This window comes from Coregonus clupeaformis, chromosome 17 (assembly GCF_020615455.1).
Source record: "Coregonus clupeaformis isolate EN_2021a chromosome 17, ASM2061545v1, whole genome shotgun sequence".
Taxonomy (NCBI): Eukaryota; Metazoa; Chordata; class Actinopteri; order Salmoniformes; family Salmonidae; genus Coregonus; species Coregonus clupeaformis.
Window position 1 is genome coordinate 61463562 of NC_059208.1, and position 24161 is coordinate 61487722.

At 42.2% G+C, this 24161-nt stretch overlaps 1 protein-coding gene across 4 annotated transcripts in view; it reads left to right on the forward strand.

Annotated features, from left to right (window-relative positions):
- LOC121586855 (KH domain-containing, RNA-binding, signal transduction-associated protein 1) overlaps positions 1–17449 on the forward strand; it is a 33411-nt gene extending 15962 nt beyond the window's left edge. The window contains exons 4-11 of one of the 4 annotated variants that reach the window (XR_006003980.2): positions 237–383; positions 3291–3439; positions 3636–3861; positions 9902–9969; positions 11480–11538; positions 11886–12107; positions 14541–14644; positions 17014–17449. Coding sequence is in view for 1 of the 4 variants with exons in the window: in XM_041903862.2 (XP_041759796.1) it covers positions 237–383; positions 3291–3439; positions 3636–3861; positions 9902–9969; positions 11480–11538; positions 11886–11992 (756 nt within the window). In the remaining 3 variants the exon portion in view is untranslated. Of the gene's footprint in view, positions 1–236; positions 384–3290; positions 3440–3635; positions 3862–9901; positions 9970–11479; positions 11539–11885; positions 13565–14540; positions 14645–17013 lie in introns of those variants that run through there. The other 3 variants (XR_006003979.2, XR_006003981.2, XM_041903862.2) reach the window with 3 other exon arrangements.
- Positions 17450–24161: the final 6712 nt, after the last annotated feature.

Consider the following 24161-nt stretch of genomic DNA (forward strand, 5'->3'; position numbering starts at 1 on the left):
ATCCTTGCTTCAGGTCCTGAGCTACAGGCAGTTAGATTTGGGGATGTCATTTTAGGCAACAACAAAAAAAGGGTCCGATCCTTAAGAGGTTAACACCTTTTTTAGATTTTGAACTGTCCATGGTCACCTGATAAAGGGCATGTTGTCTAAAAGACTGTCATAGGTTACATAGACCCAGACCGAGGTTGCTTGTCTTCCTCAATAACCTCTTGAACTGTCCCTGTGTTGTGTTTCAGGAGGAGGGCCTGAGGAAAGGTGGCGAGCCCAAGTACGCGCACCTGTCTATGGAGCTGCATGTCTTCATCGAGGTGTTCGCCCCCGTGCCCGAGGCCTACCTACGCATGGCACACGCCATGGAGGAAGTCAAGAAGTTCCTCTTTCCTGTGAGTGAAATATCCTCTGAAGTGTGGTCGTTCTGTAAGATGCAGTATTTTATCCCTTTATTTGTCTGCAGTACACTCTAAAAAAGAAAGGTGCAAGTTGGAACAAAATAAGGTTTTTTGAGAGCGATGCCACAGGGGAACAATTTTTAGGCTCTCTGAAGAACCATAAATGGGATGGTTCTTTTGAAGAACCATACAAGAAATGTTTCGGCCCTATCGGGACCAGAATTGAATAGCCCTGCTGTAGGGTTTTAAGCCTTATTTGCATATTTCCCAGGGTGCCTTTCGAGTGAATTTTAGAGTTACCAGTACCACCCCATGACTGTTTGCTAGTGACAGAGACATGTTTGTAACATTCATTCATTTTCAGTCCTGTGGATCTTCACCAAGTGAGATCCTAAGTGAATATGTTATCATTACAAATTACATTCTTTAATATGATCCAATACATATTTCATAAGGTCTTCTTTTAAGGGCCTAGTTTTACCCTAATACTGTGGGCTAAAACTGATCATTTACAGGCCACATCAAACTGCATGTCACATTATGCTGGCTTGCAGTGACCCTGTAATTCCTATTGGAATCCAGCCAGAGTGGGGATATCCAACATTTGGAATTTTGTATTCACCCGCAACCTGCATTCAAAATGACTGCCAGGGTTAGGAAGTAACTAATAAGTGAGACTACCTAAACCATATCATCTGGAACAAACCATTTCAGTAACGGGTGCAATAAGTCCAAGTAACCGATTTTGGGATGGTTTACAGAAAACGTATGTTATTTATATTTGAGTAGCATAAGATTAATGAATCAATCAATTTCCATGCAAAAACATAGATATTAAAACAAACAATTCTAAAAAATCTACCTGCAATAGAGCATGCTGGGAAATATAATAATGATGTGTGTGGTTTTGTTTGAACAGTGGTTATTAACACCAATACTGGGGTTATTTTACACCACTGAGTGGTTAATGTAACTCATAACAGTGTTAATTTAACTGTTGAATCCACACTAGAAATGTTACACTGAAAAAGCAACACTAGTTAACGCTTGCCAATGTGCTGTGTGCTATGAAAGGGACACATCTGCAGAATTCTGAAGAACCGTTGATGCCACGTCAAGAACCCCACACTTAACTCAAAGGTTCTTTATCGGGCAAGAGTTCTCCAGGGAACCAGGAAACCTTAAGAGAAGAACCTTTATTTTTTTCAGTGTACCGTGTCTAGTATTTTTAGTAGACAACTGCAGGTTACTTTTCAGGACACAAAGAAATTGTCATTCTTTGTATGAAATGGTTTTGATACCTAGAGTTATCATATGGTATTGATTGGTCTGTTTGAGCAATACAACACAATACACCGAGCAAGCACCACATCAGTAGATGGACTGGCCGACAGTGTGTCTGTTTACCTGGAATAACCAGCTTTGATAGGGCAGCGAGCCTAAGCCTATAAGCAATCAGCTTAACAGGAAGTGGGTCACTTTCACCGTGCCAGCAGGACGGCCCCATATGGCTCTAAATGTCCGTAAGCCTCCTGCGTTAGAAGAGGATGAGGAGGAGGAGCGGTGCTGCCACCAGACACTCATCCAACTGCCGAGGTACACCTGGGGCATCGTAAAAACAGTAGGTTAACTGCTTCACTGGATGCGTAACTATGCCAGCATGAGAAGAATTCTTGAAAATAGAATAGAGCGTAATTTTCCACTCAGCAGTGCGAACCGCTCGTGAAGCTGTGCTTCCTACAACCAGGTTACAAGGCCTGTTGTTCTTCTACCCTGGGACAGGGGACCTATAGAGCGTGCAGGTTTTTGTTCCAGCTCAGCATGAACACAAGTCAGGTCTGCAAATGGAGGTAGTGTTGTCCATCCCTGGTCCAGGGGACCTAGAGAATGTGCAGGTTTTTGTTTCCGGCCCATCACTTAGTTCTGACGTGCAACCATACTAAGGCAAAAAATTGTATTGTTGCGTTTTTCACTATAGAATGTGTACCAAACAAAAAAACATTGATTTCAAAGTTTTAAAAAACCATAGAACTCTGCACAAGTACAAAAACACATTTACAGGAAGAACTGTGCGCATACAAAGTTTGTAAATTAATAAAACTGAGGGGAATTTTACCGTAATTCTGTTACCAAACTTTACATCTTCACAGTTTTTCCAGTAAATGTTTTATTTTTGTTTTATTTACTGTGTAAATTGTTAAAATTAGTCATTGGACATAGAGTTGTATGATTTGTAAAACTTTGAAATCAATGGTTTTTTGTTTGGCATACATTTTTTTAAAGTGAAATATTTGAGCCCGCGTAATTCTCCAACCGGGGAATTGCTCTTATTGCTCTACTAGCTCAGATGTGTGGTTGTTGAACGAGCATTAACGGCAACAATGGCTGACAGTAAAATACTCTGACGTCATGCACTGTAACGTGCTGAGGTATGACGCACCTTTTAAATGAGGACCCACTGACAACCACAGACCATGTGTAACCACGCCAGCCCAGGACCTCCACATCCGGCTTCTTCACCTGCGGGATCGTCTCAGACCAGCCACGCCGACAGCTGATGAAACTGAGGCGTAATTTCTGTCTGTAATAAAGCCCTTTTGTGGGGGAAAAACTCATTCTGATTGGCTGGGCCTTGCTCCCCTATGCCCTCCCAGGCCCCACCCATGGCTGCACCCCTGCTCAGTCATGTGAAATACATAGATTAGGGCCTAATGAATTTATTTCAATTGACTCATTTCCTTATGTGAATTGTAACTCAGTAAAATAGTTGCATGTTGCATTTTTATTTTTGTTCAGTATAATTACCTTTCCTCCCTCATCTTCCCTCCTTCCGTTTTTACTACCAACCCTCTTCCTTTGTCTGCCCTCTTTCTCCCCCCTCTTTTCTCTCTCTCCGTGCAGGACATGATGGATGACATCTGTCAGGAACAGTTCATGGAGATGGGTTATCTGAATGGGGGCCAGGAGCACGGGCCAGGGGCCCCACGAGGCAGAGGACCACCGGGCCCTAGGGGCCGAGGAGGGCCACCGGGACAACAAGGGGCACCCAGGTAACCAGACAGACTCGGGATGATATTAATCAAGGTGGCTGATGAGAAGTGATTGTCTGGTCTATCTACCGTATGTTTGATCAAATATCACTTCTCCCTCTGTCTCTTTTCCTTCTTCCTCTCTCTGCATTCTCCTTCTCCACTCACTCTCGCTTGCTTGCTCTGTCTCTCTCTCTTTCTCCCTCCATCTCTCCAGGGGTAGGGGTATGCCCCAACGTGGAGGTGCCACCAGGGGAGGTCCAGCCAGAGGCGGGGTAGCGAGGGGGGCACCAGCAGGAAGAGGGGGACATCCAGCAACCCCCGCCAGAGGGGCAGCAGCGCCACGAACCAGACCCCCTGCCCCTGGGGGGCCACCGAGGATGCCCCCTCCACCCCCCCACCAACACCAACATGCCCCAGCACCTGAACAATATGAGGAATATGTGAGTTATTATTCCATGACGTTTAACACAACCTTTTTAGGGTCTTAACATCTCTTACATGTTTAATATTATCTAGCTGATTTTAGTTAAAAAAAAAAAAATTGTTTATAATGATGAAGTTACATTGTAACAATGCCCATACTACAATTCAGAGAACACGTATGGTCAACCCTTCACCGTGTAACGGTTTGAAGCCTGTAATGAACAATTAAGAGTTTAATCCGGTTATTTATTTAACCTAAATGTATCCAGGTTATTCCCATGCTGAGTTGAACTCAATTTCACCAGGGAGATCAGATCTAGGCCAAGACAGCAGTAATAGCGGGAACCGACTAGTAATGTGTTATTGTAGAGACAGCCTTGCCAGGTCTACCTTTTTATAAGACGTTGGTACAATGGCAAATGAATGACATTTTAAGAACTACCCTTGTTATATTTGGATTCACCTTTATTTTATGTACCTCTGGGTTAAGGTTTGGTAATGGCAGCTCAGTTGTTACGGTGACCGTATTACCGCCACACCGGCGGTCACGACCCGTGACCGTAGTCAAACTCAATGTGACTGTTTAGTCATGGTAACTAGGCTTCTCCAAAACTGTGCTCTGATGTTCATTAGTAGCCAATGTTTAACTGCCAGTCACTAATGGCCTGATACTCAGCACTCTATTGTCCCTCTAATCACTGACATCAAACATCTTCATGAGAGCCCATGAGCTCGTGTTGTGCAACATTTCTACAGGCTATGCAATTGCGTGAAAAAATAATTGACATGGCCTCTATTAAAAAGAGGAGGATCCCATCAGCTTTCTATAGGCTAGGCCTACATTTGCATCATTTAGCAGGCGCTCTTATCCAGAGCGACTTACAGTTAGTGAGTGCATACATTTTTTTTTTTCATACTGGCCCCCCGTGGGAATCAAACCCACAACCCTGGCGGCCATTCCCTCCCCTACCCTGGACGACGCTGGGCCAATTGTGCGCCGCCCCATGGGTTTCCCGGTCTCGGCCGGCTACGACGGAGCCTGGATTCGAACCAGGATCTCTAGTGGCACAGCTAGCACTGCGATGCAGTGCCTTAGACCACTGTGCCACTCGGGATAAGCCTACTATATTTATTTCTCAACTTTCCTAATATTAAGGATTTTTCTTAATTTTTTACTATTTTCTACCTTGTAGAATAATAGTAAAGACATCAAAACTATGAAATAACACATATGGAATCATGTGTTAACCAAAAAAGTGTTAAATAAATCTAAATATACTTTATATTCTTCAAACTAGCCACCCTTTGCCTTGATGACAGCTTTGCACACTCTTGGCATTCTCTCAACTAGCTTCACCTGGGATGCTTTTCCAACAGTCTTTAAGGAGTTCCCACATATGCTGAGCAATCGTTGGCTGCTTTTCCTTCACTCTAAGGTCCAACTCATCCCAAACCATCTCAATTGGTTAGAGGTCGGGTGATTGTGGAGGCCAGGTCATCTGATGCAGCACTCCATCACTCTCCTTCTTGGTAAAATATCTCTTACACAGCCTGGAGGTGTGTTTGGTCATTGCTTTGTTGAAAAAAAAAGGTGATAATCCCACTAAGCCCAAACTAGATGGGATGGTGTATCGCTGCAGAATGCTGTGGTAGCCAAGCTGATTAATTTTGCCTTGAATTCTAAATAAATCACAGACAGTGTCACCAGTAAAGCACCCCCACACCATAACACCACCACATCCATGCTTTACGGTGGGAAATACACATGCGGAGATCATCCGTTCACCTACTCTGTGTCTCACAAAGACACTGCGGTTGGAACCAAAAATCTCTAATTTGGACTCCAGTCCAAAGGACAGATTTCCACCGGTCTAATGTCCATTGCTCGTGTTTCTTGGCCCAAGCAAGTCTCTTCTTATTATTGGTGTCCTTTAGTAGTGGTTTCTTTGCAGCAATTCGACCATGAAGGCCTGATTCACGCAGTCTCCTCTGAACAGTTGATGTTGAGATGTGTCTGTTACTTGAACTCTGTGTAGCATTTATTTGGGCTGCAATTTCTGAGGCTGGTAACTCTAATGAACTTATCCGCCGCTGCAGAGGTAACTGGGTCTTCCATTCCTGTGGCGGTCCTCATGAGAGCCAGTTTCATCATAGCGCTTGATGGTTTTTACAACTGCACTTGAAGAAACTTTCAAAGTTCTTGAAATGTTCCGTATTGACTGACCTTCATGTCTTAAAGTAATTATGGACTGTCGTTTGTCTTTGCTTTTTTGAGCTGTTCTTGCATAATATGGACTTGGTCTTTTACCAAATAGAGTGCCTTGCAAAAGTATTCATCCCCCTTGGCGTTTTTCCTATTTTGTTGCATTACAACCTGTAATATAAATGGATTTGGATTTGGATTTCATGTAGTGGACATACACAAAATAGTCCAAATTGCCCAAGTGAAATGAAAAAAATAACTTGTTTCAAAAAATTCAAAAAAATTAATAATGGAAAAGTTGTGCGTCCATATGTATTCACCCCCTTTGCTATGAAGACCCTAAATAAGATCTGGTGCAACCAATTACCTTCAGAAGTCACATAATTAGTTAAAAAACGTCCACCTGTGTGCAATCTAAGTGTCACATGATCTCAGTATATATACACCTGTTCTGAAAGGCCCCAGAGTCTGCAACACCACTAAGCAAGGGTCACCACCAAGCAAGCGGCACCATGAAGACCAAGGAGCTCTCCAAACAGGTCAGGGACAAAGTTGTGGAGAAGTACAGATCAGGGTTGGGATATAAAAAATATCTGAAACTTTGAACATCCCACGGAGCATCATTAAATCCATTATTAAAAAATTGAAAGAATATGGCACCACAACAAACCTGCCAAGAGAGGGCCGCCCACCAAAACTTACGGACCAGGCAAGGAGGGCATTAATCAGAGAGGCAACAAAGAGAGCAAAGATTACCCTGAAGGAGCTGCAAAGTTCCACAGCGGAGATTGGAATATCAGTCCATAGGACCACTTTAAGCCATACACTCCACAGAGCTGGGCCAGAAAAAAAAGCCATTGCTTAAAGAAAAATATAAGAAAACAAGTGTGGTGTTCGCCAAAAGCCATGTGGGAGACTCCCCAAACATATGGAAGAAGGTACTCTGGTCAGATGAGACTAAAATTGGGGGTGAATAGTTATGCACGCTCAAGTTTTCTGTTTTTTTGTCTTATTTCTTGTTTGTTTCACACACACAAATATTTTGCATCTTCAAAGTGGCAGGCATGTTGTGTAAATGAAATGATACAAACCCCAAAAAATCCATTTTAATTCCAGGTTGTAAGGCAGCAAAATAGGAAAAATGCCAAGGGGGGTGAATACTTCCCCCTACCACAACACAACTAATTGGCTCAAATTCATTAAGAAGGAAAGAAATTCCACAAATTAACTTTTAACAAGGCACATCTGTTAATTGAAATGCATTCCAGGTGACTACCTGGTTGAGTGAATGCCAAGCGTGTTCAAAGCTGTTATCAATTATAAAAATCAATTATAAAATATATTTTGATTTGTTTAACACGTTTTTGGTTGCTACATGATTCCATATGTGTTCTTTCATAGTTTTGATGTCTTCATTATTATTCTACAATGTAGAAAATAGTAAAAAATTAAGAAAAACCCTTGAATGAGTAGGTGTGTCGCAACTTTTGACTGGTACTGTATATTATTTAGTATGCTGTATGTAAAGACAAGATTACATTGAGAATAGTCTGATGGGTGACAATATTATCAGTTGAATGATGTATTATCATTTGTGAATTATGCCCAGTGTGTGCAGTCTTAAGGCAAGAAACACTGCATGCCTTTTCTTTGCGACTTTTTAAACTCATAGTCACACACATCATGTAGCTTAGCCCTATATTTTTTTCATAATAACTCCAGACATAGCCGATAGCCTATGGCTAGTACCACTGGAACACGGTTGGAGAGCACATAGCCTACATAGCCTAGTGAAATGGTATTATTATGCTAAATGGCATATTATTATTATTATTATTATTATTGAAATGTGTTCTTATAAGCCCAGTCTTTGCTCAATCACGTGTGAAAAGATTTCCGACTGGCCACTATTTAAAAGAGGATCCCATCTTTCTCGTGCTGCTATATTTGTTGCTCAATAAAAAAAAAAAAATGGAGTACATTAATCTGCTTAATCAGCTTAGTGGCGCATAAGTTTCAAGTTTTGGGGAAGCTAATTTTCACCATAAAAATGCACCTTTATAATAAAGCATTCCATGCATCATAGCATTTGCAGACTTTTGTAAGAGAACCTACTATTCGTAATGTGATGTAGATTGGATAGTCATAATTCAGGCTAATAATATAACTCACAAAAAAAAGTCAGTTCAATGCCTGGCTGAGCGTTTATAGTGTAGAGTAGGGCTATAGGCTACATCATATACGTTTCTTCTTTCTTTGCACGGGAAAAATCTGGCCTTTTATTAACACATCACGCGATTCTACTACACTTTATATGACTGGAGACATTAGCAGAATCTTTTTTAATACGACAAATTACAGGGTAGTCTTACTCTGCTGACGCTGACAAACTGATTTTAATAAAAATGTTGTCAATATAATACGCTTATGAGAAGAGGAGACGCAAATAGAATGATATGTCCATCTAAACTGGAGGAGGAAGTTATTGTCCTAAAGCAAACTCTAAGTAGCACTGACCCAACAATGAGAAATAGTGAATATGTTTAATTTAAAGCTGAACCTCCCCTATCCTTATGGACACACCGCCTATGCTTACATGTTAAAAGCATAACACACGTAACCTCCATTCCAGTGCAGGCTATGGATAACCTTTTTTTTTTTTTGGGGGGGCCATTCTAAATCTAAATAATTCCACAAATTATATTAGTAAATATGTAAAGACCAGATTAAACTGAGAATAGTCTGATGGGGTGAGAATATTATCAAGTGCTTGTCAAATTGTGAATGAGAGACTGATGAAGTGTGTGCAGCCTGCGTAAGAAACAGAGCAGAGCGCTTCCCTTTCATGAGACTTTTTTCAAATCATCATTCGTCACATTTTTTATTTTATTTTTTATTTTATTTCACCTTTATTTAACCAGGTAAGCCTTAGAATGTATTAGAAATCCAAACATATAGCCTACCGTTTGTATCACAACTAAAGGTGCGTAAATAACTCTTAATTAAGTATATATTGTAGGATCTGTTTCTTTGTTAACAGCTCCACACAGAATAGCCGCATGTGCGCACTCCCTCAGAAATCGTTTGGGGAAAAATATCCATTCTATTTTATTCAGCGATGTTCAATTGTATTCTCTATAATATAAAATAATGCCATGGAATTCTAAGCAAATCTTGTCTGCTAAATGAACTAGTGTAGCCCACAGCCATATGGCATAGCCAGATCAGTGCCTAACATAAGGACAACTCAGAGTATGCTATTCTGTTCTTCTGAAATAGGCTACGTTTTCTTCACATCGTGTTTCTTTAGACCTGTCTAAAATAAATTATGGAATTATTGTGATGGTTTACTCTAGGCTATATTAAATAGATTTTAGGCTTTTTTAAATGTAGATGTTCTAAAGGTCCGCATCAGTGGCTTATAGGCTATGCTTGGAAGCGAGGAGATGCTAAACGTGTTTATGTTAGCGGTGGATTACCGTGAGACCGGCAGTTATTTGCATGACAATCACAGGCGGACAACATTTCATGACCGCCACAGCCCTACTCAGTACCTCAGGGTTAAGGTTTGGTAATGGCAGCTCAGTACCTCAGGGTTAAGGTTTGGTAATGGCAGCTCATGGTACACAGCATTGCAGTAAAACAATGCTCCATTGACAGACTGAGTCCTTAGTTAATGGAAGCTTAATCTTTGCCAACTTATTTACAGTCGAGATCTCACACATCAACAGGTGAATGAAATTCAGTTCACAGGCCAAGGATGACCTGAAGGAATGCTTTTCTCACAAGTTTATTTTGTTCTCTCTCTCTATGCTACTCTTATCCCACTTCTTTCTTTCTTTCTTTCTTACTAGGCCTATGATGAGAGCTACACTGAGCCAGCGTATGAGTCGTACGACAGTTACTACAGTCAGCCACAGGCGTGAGTTCTCCCATCTCTCCATCTCTTGGCAACAAACCACACATTGGCTCTCACCTCCTTGCTCTTAATAATAATAATATGCCATTTAGCAGACGCTTTTATCCAAAGCGACTTACAGTCATGCGTGCATACATTTTTGTGCATGGGTGGTCCCGGGGATCGAACCCACTACCTTGGCGTTACAAGCGCCGTGCTCTACCAGCTGAGCTACAGAGGACCACAGCTCTTCACGGTTACACATACCCTACTTACTAACTGGAGTATCGAATTATGGGGAATGTTGGGACTGTGGTAGGATTGTTTTGAGTCTACATGTTTTTTAGTTGGTTAGTTCAGCTAACCTTCGCTAGGTTAGCAATTGGCTGACATCAGTTATTAAAGCTATAGTTTTATATCTGTTTATGATGCATTTGCTTTTATATCTGATCTACTAAGTGAGTGCATATTTTATGAATGGAATGTAACTTGAACATGACAGCTGGTTAGCTTGGTTTGCTGACTAGGTTGCTTTTCTGGTTAGCTTGATAAGCTAGTTAGCAACATTAACATTTATATTAACAAAAATATCAAACGCACCGTGCAACAATTTCAACAATTTTACTGAGTTACAGTTCATATAAGGAAATCAGTCAATTTCAACAAATTCATTAGACCCTAATCTATGGATTTCACATGACTGGCCAGGGGCGCAAGTCTGGGAGGTCATAGGCCCACCCACTTGGGAGCCAGGCCCACCCACTGTGGGAGCCAGGCCCAGCCAATCAATAATGTGTATTTCCCCACAAAAGGGCTTTATTACAGACAGAAATACTCTTCAGTTTCATCAGCTGTCCAGGGCTCCCGAGTGGCGCAGCGGTCTAAGGGACTGCATCTCAGTGCTTGAGGCGTCACTACAGACCCCCTGGTTCGATTCCAGGTTGTATCACAACCGGCAGTGATTGGGAGTCCCATAGGGCGGCGCACAATTGGCCAAGCGTCGTCCGGGTTTGGCCGGTGTAGTCTGTCATTGTAAATAAGAATTTGTTCTTAACTGACTTGCCTAGTTAAATAAAGGTAAAATAAAAATAAAAGGTTGCTGGTCTCAGACGATCCCACATGTGAAGAAGCCGGATGGTGTGGTCTGCAGTTGGACGCACTGCCAAATTCTCTAAAATGACGTTGGAGAGAAATAAACATTAAATTCTCTGGCAACAACTCTGGTGGACATTCCTGCAGTCAGCATGCCAATTGCACGCTCCCTCAAACAAATTTGTGCACAACATTTGAGAGAAATACGCTTTTTTTGTGCTTATGGAACATTTCTGGGATCTTTTATTTCAGCTCATGAAACACACTTTACATGTTGCGTTTTTAAATTTTTGTTCAGTGTATATTTCAGTCATTTTAGCAGATGCTCTTATCCAGAGCGACTAACAGTAGTGAATGCATACATTTTCATACTTATTTTCCTACCTGGTTAGCTTGTTCTGCTTCTATTTTAAATGTTATTTCTCCTCTGTTCTTCTCTTAGAGAACCAGAGTACTATGACTATGGCCATAGAGAGGAACAGGGAGCATATGAGCCCTACGGTAAGACATCACTACTCCACTCTCAAGCCAAACCTCTCGTCCTAGCGCTCACCCTTTATGGAGTGGGAAATGTGTTTTTCCTGTCTTGATTGTTGCTCTCAGCATGTGCCAACGTGTGGTGTGGTTCTGTAGGTTGGTAAATCACATGAATGATGCTGACAGCGACACGTGTTCAATACGTCCTTGTTTGAAATGCGCTTGGGGAACCAGAATTTCTGAGTTTCAAAAGGATATGGTGTTGGTTGGACATTTCTACTTGTCATCCAAACTCATTTTGTAATGACATTTATGTTTGTCTGATCTGTTCTGTCCGTCTCTGTCGTGTGTGTGTGTGTTTACCCCTCTAGAACAGGACGACTGGAACGGGACCCAGAGAGCGGCACCGGAGGGAAAGGCCCCTCCTGCCAGGACGGCTAAGGGCCCTTACCGAGAACACCCCTATAGACAATACTGAACTCACCATGACAACGCCTAGCGACCAACGCTACCACCGTTAACGCGTTGCCCCGACAACCAACCACCAACCTGTCTACCACGCCAGCTCTCGCTCTAAGCAACCCTCGACAAAAGTAATTGTCCGTTTTGTTTTTGTTTTTGGAATTTTCTACTACGCTGGACTTTTACGAGCAGAAAATCAGGATCTTAACTGATCGAAGCTGATTTGATATTTAATTCAGAGCAACCTTAAAGCGTTTTTTTTGGGGGGTTTGAAGTTTTAGTTGATTTCTGTTTTTCTCTCTGACCCTGTCTCTCCCTCTGCTTTTTTTGCACTGTTGACCGTAAACATTTTCTTAATTGTTTGGATTTAAACTCACTTCTAGTGTAGTTAGACTGCTTATCAAATTGTTATCGTCTTAAAGGGAAATTTCAAAAATGTTCAACTTCATATTCATAATCTCCAGCACAACATCAACATGTGAAAATGGAGCGTTTCTATGTTTTGTAGTAAAAAAAGATAAGAGGGAGATGAGCGTTTCTGATGACATCATCGGTGTGCATCATGTGATTTTTTTAACCAATTATGATGTAATTGGAAAACACTTATCTTTGTTAATACAAAACATAGAAACGCTCCATTTTCACATATTGATGTTTTGGTGGTGCTGCAGATGAGGAATGTGAAGTAGAACATTTTCAAATTTTTATTTTTAAGAAAACCATTTAATTATTTTGTTTAAAAAATCTAATTTGAGGGACAGTTGCAGATTCCCATTTTGGCTACATTTCAAAATTCTGTTTTAATATAGCGAAGTAAAATAAACTTAAACGCTGTTTCAATTATGTAATATAAACCAAACAAAAACAAAGTCAAAGGAAACAGTAAAAACAAACAAATGTTAATGGAATTTGATTTAGTATTCCCATTTGTTTTAAATAGTCTTTAATTAAAAGTTGTCAATTTAGACTTAAGCAGCAGCGATTTTATATAATGATATTTTGTCATTGTACATTTTAGAGTTTTGAAATATAGCCCTAATAGCCACTGTTGAGATGGACTGTCCTCACATACTTCATTTTGTTTTATTAAAGGTGTTCAACAGTAAGTTCATTTTTATTATGTCTCTACAGTCGATGTCTTTTTATAAGTAGAATATGGCCTCAGATCGGCCTCATGTCATGATAAATAGTATCACGTGTCAGTACAGGATCTTATTGGTTGAATCTGAATCTATAAACTGCATGTAAAAAAAAATAACGACGCAATGAAGGATTGGGACCAAAAAAAATCTTCACATGGAGGGATCCTGCAGCTTTTCAAATCTGATCTCTCGTCCAAACTGCACATCCACTATTCTGCCACTGGTATATGTACCCTCCACATTAAAATGCATTATGCTCCATGTGTAAAGCTTGCCTAAATAGGTAACTACTAAATCTGTCCCAAAAAAAATAAAATGTTTTGCAGCAGTTTGTCAATAAAGACTAGTTTGTTTTTCTATGAAACTTCCGTAACTTGGTTTATTTATTTTTTTCCTGTCCTAGTAACATTTGAAATGCCATTTTTAAATAGCATTTAACAGCCTGGTAGTTAGAGGTGTTTGTCTTTGTTATTTATCTTTAAAAACACATTTCTTTTTTAAATTTAAATGTATTGTATTGTAGTCTGAAGACGTTAACCCTTACTAAATGATGTCTTGATTTGATTATTTAAAAAAAGACTTATTCTTTCTCTCTCTTTCTATACTTTTAAAAAGGAGCCCAGAGGTAAGACCTCTAAAATAAGCTGGATAGCTTCCTAATGTGTTTAGCGCTCTAAAGCATTGAATGCCTGGGTATGTATAAATACTTTTTCAATCCATCTTACCTGTGGTCGTAGACGGTAATGAGAAATGCATTGCTAGACTCTTGTTAGTAAATTAACTGAACTCCAACCATTTAATTCTTAGGTTTGACCCGATGTTCATGTCATGTGTAGAGGCCGACGCGGTGGCTACTTTTAGTAAAGAGAGTAATGGCAGTGAAATGGAGAGGATGGTTTTAACCGTAATCACTCCACTATAAAGGTAACCCTAACCCTAAATGAGTCATTTGATAGTGTGTTTATACATTGAATTAAACTGCTGGTAAATGCGTGCAATTTAGTAAAAGAAGAATTCTAGTCATGTAAAAAAAAAGAAAAAGACCAATCAAAAGTACGAAAAACATAACTTCCAATATTATTGCAGTTGTAAGATTTAATTTACTAAAATAACTTTGCTGTGTTCTTACAAAATATCCTATAATAGTTTTATTAATGCAACTCTTGCTAAAATGAAAATCTGCGAAGCCGAATCTATGTTAATATCTTCTGAACCAGAGCTGCTGCTACTTTTTCTTTGCAATGTGTTTGTAATGGTTTCATATTACTGTAATGGTTAACATGTTCGACACAACTCGTAGAAAGTAATGGACAAAAGCTTGGGTTGCATGACTACAACTACTCTGTAGACTTTGCATGATTTTAACTGAACTGTCCACTAGTGTTTTTTCATTGGTTATTGATTTAATATATCTTCCCTCAGGTCCAGCTATTAGTCAGTGAAGGACCAATCAGAGGTAGGCTTACTGGAGAGATGACCAGTCAGAAGGTCGGATTGCTGGAGAGATGAGACCATGCGTACCTCAGGTAGGAGTGTGTGGCTGAGAAACTAATAGCAAAGTTACTTCTGATGTAGAACCATACACACTGGCCAGAACCATACACACTGGCCAGAACCATACACACTGGCCAGAACCATACACACTGGCCAGAACCATACACACTGGCCAGAACCATACACACTGGCCAGAACCATATACACTGGCCAGAACCATATACACTGGCCAGAACCATATACACTGGCCAGAACCATATACACTGGCCAGAACCATATACACTGGCTGTAAGTCTCTCTTTTATAAGGCTCTTGTGGGGGTTAGGTTCCACGCTGTCACAGCAAATTTAGCATTTATACTATAGTCCGGCCTTTTGGTACAATTCGAAGCAAGCCACCCTTTAGAGCCAAGGATCATGCTGCAATCTGTCAAAGCAGGTTTATGTCATAGCCCTGCTTTGACATACTGTAGACCTGCTTAGACGTAGACTCTTCCCCCAATAGCCAGTCCCAGTCAGCAATAATGCTAATTTGGTGGAATGTACAGATTCCAGAGTTGTGAGGTTGTGACAGGACAGTAACCATGGAGCCCTGTGGGTTGTGACAGGACAGTAACCATGGAGCCCTGGTTGGTTGTGACAGGACAGTAACCATGGAGCCATGAGGGTTGTGACAGGACAGTAACCATGGAGCCCTGAGGGTTGTGACAGGACAGTAACCATGGAGCCCTGAGGGTTGTGACAGGACAGTAACCATGGAGCCCTGGGGGTTGTGACAGGACAGTAACCATGGAGCCATGAGGGTTGTGACAGGACAGTAACCATGGAGCCATGAGGGTTGTGACAGGACAGTAACCATGGAGCCCTGAGGGTTGTGACAGGACAGTAACCATGGAGCCCTGAGGGGTTGTGACAGGACAGTAACCATGGAGCCCTGAGGGTTGTGACAGGACAGTAACCATGGAGCCCAGAGTGTTGTGACAGGACAGTAACCATGGAGCCATGAGGGTTGTGACAGGACAGTAACCATGGAGCCATGAGGGTTGTGACAGGACAGTAACCATGGAGCCCTGAGGGTTGTGACAGGACAGTAACCATGGAGCCCTGGTCGGTTGTGACAGGACAGTAACCATGGAGCCCTGAGGGTTGTGACAGGACAGTAACCATGGAGCCCTGGTCGGTTGTGACAGGACAGTAACCATGGAGCCCTGAGGGTTGTGACAGGACAGTAACCATGGAGCCCTGGTCGGTTGTGACAGGACAGTAACCATGGAGCCCAGAGGGTTGTGACAGGACAGTAACCATGGAGCCCAGAGGGTTGTGACAGGACAGTAACCATGGAGCCCTGAGGGTTGTGACAGGACAGTAACCATGGAGCCCTGAGGGGTTGTGACAGGACAGTAACCATGGAGCCCTGAGGGTTGTGACAGGACAGTAACCATGGAGCCCAGAGGGTTGTGACAGGACAGTAACCATGGAGCCATGAGGGTTGTGACAGGACAGTAACCATGGAGCCATGAGGGTTGTGACAGGACAGTAACCATGGAGCCCTGAGGGTTGTGACAGGACAGTAACCATGGAGCCCTGAGGGTTGTGACAGGACAGTAACCATGGAGCCCTGAGGGTTGTGACAGGACAGTAACCATGGAGCCCTGGTCGGTTGTGACAGGACAGTAACCATGGAGCCCTGAGGGTTGTGACAGGACAGTAACCATGGAGCCCTGGTCGGTTGTGACAGGACAGTAACCATGGAGCCCTGGTTGGTTGTGACAGGACAGTAACCATGGAGCCCAGAGGGTTGTGACAGGACAGTAACCATGGAGCCCTGGTCGGTTGTGACAGGACAGTAACCATGGAGCCCTGGTCGGTTGTGAAATGGAACCTGCAGGAAGGGAAGGTAACAGCTGCTAGGTCTAAAAATGACAATTGACGATTACATCAGAACTATGTTGAGAAGCTAATTTTTCTTAATTGGGGTTGGTGATTTAAATGAGCTGTTCTTCAGTCCTTCCTAGTCTAGCCAGATAGATGGCTGTTGTTAAAGTAGGGAAGGAGAGACCACCGTCCTCCTGGAGAGATGAAGGCTTCCCTACCAGCCCTGATCCAATGCTCATTTATTCTGCTAACAAAGATCCTGGTCAGCTAATAGTTTAATACTTGAGTGGAGGGAATGTTGAATATATCAAGTTGAAATTATAAAGGAAGGTTCAGGACAGCAGTTTAATTCCCTTCAATTATATTTATTGCTGATGTGTTTTGGAGCTAACTCCTTCTTCAAAGCATGTTGAATATATCAATTGGTTCTTGTTCTCCTTCCTCAAAGCAGGTTGAATATATCAATGTAGATTGGTGCTTGTAAAAAATGAATGCTATCATGATTGATTGGTTGTGCTCTCTGTGAGGTGGTGCAGCAGCAGGGTTCTACATGATGGAGCTCCATTAGGCTCTACAGTGAAGGACCGACCCAGTGGAGAGCACCAATCCTGGGGGAGGGCAGTCTGGAAGGAGGGCAGGCTGCCAAGAGGACCAGAGAGCAGACGTAGCCTACAGGGGGGAGAGAGAGAAGTTGCCTAGGCCCTGCTAGAGGAAGAGGGGGGATTCGAGCTACAGGCCAAGCCAAGCTGTGAGGCTCTGGATGAGGGGAGAGGATTCTGGCTCAACTGACTGGAATGTGGACTAACTGTGAAACTATGCAAAAAGGCTTTCTATTATTTGTATGTCTGACCATGTGGCATTTTGATACTGTGCTGCTTATTCACTGCTAGAACTTTTGTATTTAAAAATTTTTTTGGGGGGTAGATCAGCTTAATATTGCAGATAGATTGTAACTTCAATCAATGTAATTGTCTGCATCACTTCCAATCCCCCATGTTTTATATATATATATATATATATATTTTAGTCATTTAGCAGACGCTCTTATCCAAAGCGACTTACAGGAGCAATTAAGGTTAAGTGCCTTGCTCAAGGGCACATCGACAGATTTTTCACCTAGTCGGCTCGGGGATTAGAACCAGCGACCTTTCGATTACTGGCACAACGTTCTTAACCACTAAGCTACCTGCCGCCCCATATACATATATATATATATATATATATACACATATTATATATATATATATATATATATATATATATATATATATATACACATATTTATATTTATATATATATATATATATACACATATTTATATACGCACATACATACATACATACATACATACATACATACATACATACATACATATCCTTTAAAAATATATATATATTCCCCTTTATTACTTTCCAACCCCACCACCCCTTCCCTAATTGGAGTAAACTAGTGAACAACAATGCTTAGGCCTCTACTTTCAGCTTATACATACTATATACATTATATGGACACAGTCAATTTTACAATAATTATATTTTGTTAGTTTTTTCTCCTGAATTTCTTCTACTCTCAACCTCTCCGATCATTTTCATGATGTCCATCCGGTTTGCTTCTATATGCCATATCTTTCTAACTGTGCTCTTTCACAAAAGCTCCCAACCTGCAACCTATATACTTATTATGGACACAGTATGCTTTACATTATCAGTTATCTTGTTATTAGTTGTTGTTAGTTGTTATTAGTCCCATCCTTCAATTTCATTCAACACCACCCATCTATCTCCTAACACCATCCATATTGGATTTCTATTTGCAATATATTTTTCAACTTTACTGTGATGTTTTTTTCTGTTCTCATTGTTTCTACAGATTGTGAATTGAAAATAAACATTTTTGCTAAAAGTATTATTATATTATTGATCGATTGACTGACTGACTTTTCAGATCACCCAGTAATGCTATCTGCAAGGTTAGCTCCAGGTAAATATTGCAATCCTTTAGCCATTCCTGGACCTGTGTCCAAAAACAAGCTACAAATGGACAGTACCAAAACAAATGATCTAATGATTCTGTCTCTTCGCAGCAAAATCTGCAGAGCTGGGAAGATTGTATCCCCCATATAAATAACATTCTATTGGTAGCAAGAATTTTATATAATAATTTAAATTGAAAGATTCTAATTTTTGAATCCGGTGTTGTTTTGCGTATCAGTTCATAAACACTATGCAATGGGATCAGTACGTCAAAAATCTCTTCCCAACTATTTTGCAATCTATATGGGACGGCTGTCAATCCTTTGGTCCTTAAATGAAACTGATATACTTTTTTATTTATTACAGTTTTCCTTAACCAATTATGTTCTTTAATGCAAGGCCGACAGACAAGTTCCTTACTTTCTCCCCCTTCCACTTTCCTCTTCCATTTTTGCGGTAAGGCTGCAATTATTTGGTTGTAATTTTGGGTAGAGCAGACATTTCCATATGTTTTTGTTAGCTGCATGTGCGACATAACTCCACCAGTCCTACCGATGATATCATTTATGAAGATTATACCTTTTTTAAGCATTTTGTCCCCAATAAAAGTTTTTTTGTCAATTTGTATATTTGAGTTCAACCACAATATTTGTTGCATTATTTGTTATGTCGTTTCTGGAGGATTAAATTGAAATTGCAACCAACATTCTATGGCTTGTTTTAGAAATAGTGATATTTGGGAGATTATTTCCTTTTCAAATAACTGAAAGTGAGAGGTTGTAATCTGAATAAAGGAAAAAAGGCCATTCTTGAACATTGGGTGAGACAATCTTACTAATTTGCTAGAGAACCCGTTTGGATTTAAGTATAACTTTTGTATGACTGAAGCTTTTAGTGATAGGTCCAATGCTTTAATATCTAATAATTTCTGTCCTCCGTATTCATATTCATTATATAAATAGGCCCGTTTAATTTTGTCTGGCTTGCCATTCCAAATAAAATGGAATATATTTTTCTCATATAATTTAAAAACTGTTCGCTAGGCGTAGGCAAGACCATAAGCAAATAGGTAAACTGGGATAATACTAAAGAGTTAATCAGGGTGATTTTTACACAAATTGACAGGTATTTACCTTTCCATGGTAGCAAGATCTTATCTATTTTTGCTAACTTTCTATTAAAATGTATTGAAGTGAGATCATTTATTTCCTTTGGGATATGTATTCCGAGTATATCCACATCACCATCAGACCATTTTATTGGTAAACTACATGGTAATGTAAAAATTGTATTTTTTAGGGATCCAATACATAATATAGTACATTTGTCATAATTTGGTTGTAATCCAGAAAGGTTAGAAAATGTATCTAGATCCTCTATGAGGCTGTGGAGGGATTCTAGTTGTGGATTTAAAAGAAAACATGAATCATCAGCGTACAATGACACCTTTGTTTGTAAGCCCTGGATTTCTAATCCCCTGATATTATTGTTGGATCTGATTTTAATAGCTAACATCTCGATGGCCACAATACATAGATACAGTGGGGGAAAAAAGTATTTAGTCAGCCACCAATTGTGCAAGTTCTCCCACTTAAAAAGATGAGAGAGGCCTGTAATTTTCATCATAGGTACACGTCAACTATGACAGACAAAATGAGAATTTTTTTCTCCAGAAAATCACATTGTAGGATTTTTAATGAATTTATTAGCAAATTATGGTGGAAAATAAGTATTTGGTCAATAACAAAAGTTTCTCAATACTTTGTTATATACCCTTTGTTGGCAATGACACAGGTCAAACATTTTCCGTAAGTCTTCACAAGGTTTTCACACACTGTTGCTGGTATTTTGGCCCATTCCTCCATGCAGATCTCCTCTAGAGCAGTGATGTTTTGGGGCTGTCGCTGGGCAACACGGACTTTCAACTCCCGCCAAAGATTTTCTATGGGGTTGAGATCTGGAGACTGGCTAGGCCACTCCAGGACCTTGAAATGCTTCTTACGAAGCCACTCCTTCGTTGCCCGGGCGGTGTGTTTGGGATCATTGTCATGCTGAAAGACCCAGCCACGTTTCATCATCAATGCCCTTGCTGATGGAAGGAGGTTTTCACTCAAAATCTCACGATACATGGCCCCATTCATTCTTTCCTTTACACGGATCAGTCGTCCTGGTCCCTTTGCAGAAAAACAGCCCCAAAGCATGATGTTTCCACCCCCATGCTTCACAGTAGGTATGGTGTTCTTTGGATGCAACTCATCATTCTTTGTCCTCCAAACACGACGAGTTGAGTTTTGACCAAAAAGTTCTATTTTGGTTTCATCTGACCATATGACATTCTCCCAATCCTCTTCTGGATCATCCAAATGCACTCTAGCAAACTTCAGACGGGCCTGGACATGTACTGGCTTAAGCAGGGGGACACGTCTGGCACTGCAGGATTTGAGTCCCTGGCGGCGTAGTGTGTTACTGATGGTAGGCTTTGTTACTTTGGTCCCAGCTCTCTGCAGGTCATTCACTAGGTCCCCCCGTGTGGTTCTGGGATTTTTGCTCACCGATCTTGTGATCATTTTGACCCCACGGGGTGAGATCTTGCGTGGAGCCCCAGATCGAGGGAGATTATCAGTGGTCTTTTATGTCTTCCATTTCCTAATAATTGCTCCCACAGTTGATTTCTTCAAACCAAGTTGCTTACCTATTGCAGATTCAGTCTTCCCAGCCTGGTGCAGGTCTACAATTTTGTTTCTGGTGTCCTTTGACAGCTCTTTGGTCTTGGCCATAGTGGAGTTTGGAGTGTGACTGTTTGAGGTTGTGGACAGGTGTCTTTTATACTGATAACAAGTTCAAACAGGTGCCATTAATACAGGTAACGAGTGGAGGACAGAGGAGCCTCTTAAAGAAGAAGTTACAGGTCTGTGAGAGCCAGAAATCTTGCTTGTTTGTAGGTGACCAAATACTTATTTTCCACCATCATTTGCAAATAAATTCATTAAAAATCCTACAATGTGATTTACAGGAAAATACATTCTCAATTTGTCTGTCATAGTTGACGTGTACCTATGATGAAAATTACAGGCCTCTCTCATCTTTTTAAGTGGGAGAACTTGCACAATTGGTGGCTGACTAAATACTTTTTCCCCCCACTGTATATCTCACTAGATCAGGATATTTAAGCCTCCATATATCTACTAGATCTTTTGTATTGGTTTCTAATGTGAACGAAGTTTCCCAGGAAACGTTAGTTTCTAGTAAGTGAAACTTCACAGTTTTGAAAATGACCACCGGCTGTAAGGAGCTGTGAAATTGGTTTTAATTTCCCTTTATTTACGTGTCATCGTTTCTTTGAGGGGTTGAGCACATTTTTACTTTCTACAAGGCAAGCAGTATTTATTCACTCCCTCATAGACAGATTGGTTCATGTAGTCTACAGAATGTTCATTATACACTTTAACAGATACGGCCTGTGTCCATGTCTGTTCCTTTGTTTTCATGGTTTATTACCATGGTAAATTACCTTTGTTTTCATGGTTTATTACCATGGTAAATTACCTTTGTTTTCATGGTTTATTACCATGGTAGATTACCTTTGTTTTCATTGTTTATTACCATGGTAAATGACCTTTGTTTTCATGGTTTATTACCATGGTAAATGACCTTTGTTTTCATGGTTTATTACCATAGTAAATTACCTTTGTTTTCATGGTTTATTACCATGGTAAATTACCTTTGTTTTCATGGTTTATTACCATGGTAAATTACCTTTGTTTTCATGGTTTATTACCATAGTAAATTACCTTTGTTTTCATGGTTTATTACCATGGTAAATTACCTTTGTTTTCATGGTTTATTACCATGGTAAATTACCTTTGTTTTCATGGTTTATTACCATAGTAAATTACCTTTGTTTTCATGGTTTATTACCATAGTAAATTACCTTTGTTTTCATGGTTTATTACCATGGTAAATTACCTTTGTTTTCATGGTTTATTACCATAGTAAATTACCTTTGTTTTCATGGTTTATTACCATGGTAAATTACCTTTGTTTTCATGGTTTATTACCATGGTAAGAGTGAATCTGTATCTGTTCTGCTAGAGTCCTCTGCTGCTCGCCACATTGTTAACACACTGAGTATCACACACACACACACCCTGGCATAACCCAGCCTATGTTGCCCTGAGGAGATGAAATGTTAATGTTAAATGCATTTGCATGTGCTTGCGTGTACTACCCCCCCCCCCCCCCCACCCCCGACTGTGCAAAGCTTTCACAACAAATGTTGGCTAGCTCACCTCAGTTTAACGTCCAAGTATGATAATGCTGTGAGATCTGGCTGTGAGGGAGATAGTGCCAGCATTTGCTCCCTCCTGTCTCTTCCCCCCCCCCCCCTCGCCCCCGCCCCGACTCCCTCCCTGCCTCACCTGCTCCCCCCGACTCCTGTCTCTCCTACTCCCCCCCCTGACTGCCTCCCTACCTCCTGTCTCCCCCCTGACTGCCTCCCTACCTCCTGTCTCCCCCTCCCTGACTGCCTCCCTACCTCCTGCCCCCCTCCCTGACTGCCTCCCTACCTCCTGCCCCCCCTCCCTGACTGCCTCCCTCCCTCCTGTCTCCCCCCTCCCTGACTGCCTCCCTCCCTCCTGCCCCCCTCCCTGACTGCCTCCCTACCTCCTGTCTCCCCCTCCCTGACTGCCTCCCTACCTCCTGTCTCCCCCCTGACTGCCTCCCTACCTCCTGTCTCCCCCCCTGACTGCCTCCCTACCTCCTGTCTCCCCCCTCCCTGACTGCCTCCCTACCTCCTGCCCCCCCTCCCTGACTGCCTCCCTACCTCCTGTCCCCCTCCCTGACTGCCTCCCTACCTCCTGTCTCCCCTCCCTGACTGCCTCCCTACCTCCTGCCCCCCCTCCCTGACTGCCTCCCTACCTCCTGTCTCCCCCCTGACTGCCTCCCTACCTCCTGTCTCCCCCTCCCTGACTGCCTCCCTACCTCCTGCCCCCCTCCCTGACTGCCTCCCCTACCTCCTGCCCCCTCCCTGACTGCCTCCCCTACCTCCTGTCTCCCCCTCCCTGACTGCCTCCCTACCTCCTGTCTCTCCCCCCCTCCCTGACTGCCTCCCTACCTCCTGTCTCTCCTACTCCCCCTGACTGCCTCCCTACCTCCTGTCTCCCCCCCCCTGACTGCCTCCCTACCTCCTGTCTCCCCCCCTCCCTGACTGCCTCCCTACCTCCTGTCTCCCCCCCCCTGACTGCCTCCCTACCTCCTGCCCCTCCCTGACTGCCTCCCTACCTCCTGTCTCCCCCTCCCTGACTGCCTCCCTACCTCCTGTCTCCCCCCTCCCTGACTGCCTCCCTACCTCCTGTCTCCCCCTGACTGCCTCCCTACCTCCTGTCTCCCCCTCCCTGACTGCCTCCCTACCTCCTGTCTCCCCCTGACTGCCTCCCTACCTCCTGTCTCCCCCCCTCCCTGACTGCCTCCTACCTCCTGTCTCCCCCTCCCCTGACTGCCTCCCTACCTCCTGTCTCCCCCCCTCCCTGACTGCCTCCTACCTCCTGTCTCCCCCCTCCCTGACTGCCTCCCTACCTCCTGTCTCCCCCCTGACTGCCTCCCTACCTCCTGTCTCCCCCCTCCCTGACTGCCTCCCCTACCTCCTGTCTCCCCCCTCCCTGACTGCCTCCCTACCTCCTGTCTCCCCCCTCCCTGACTGCCTC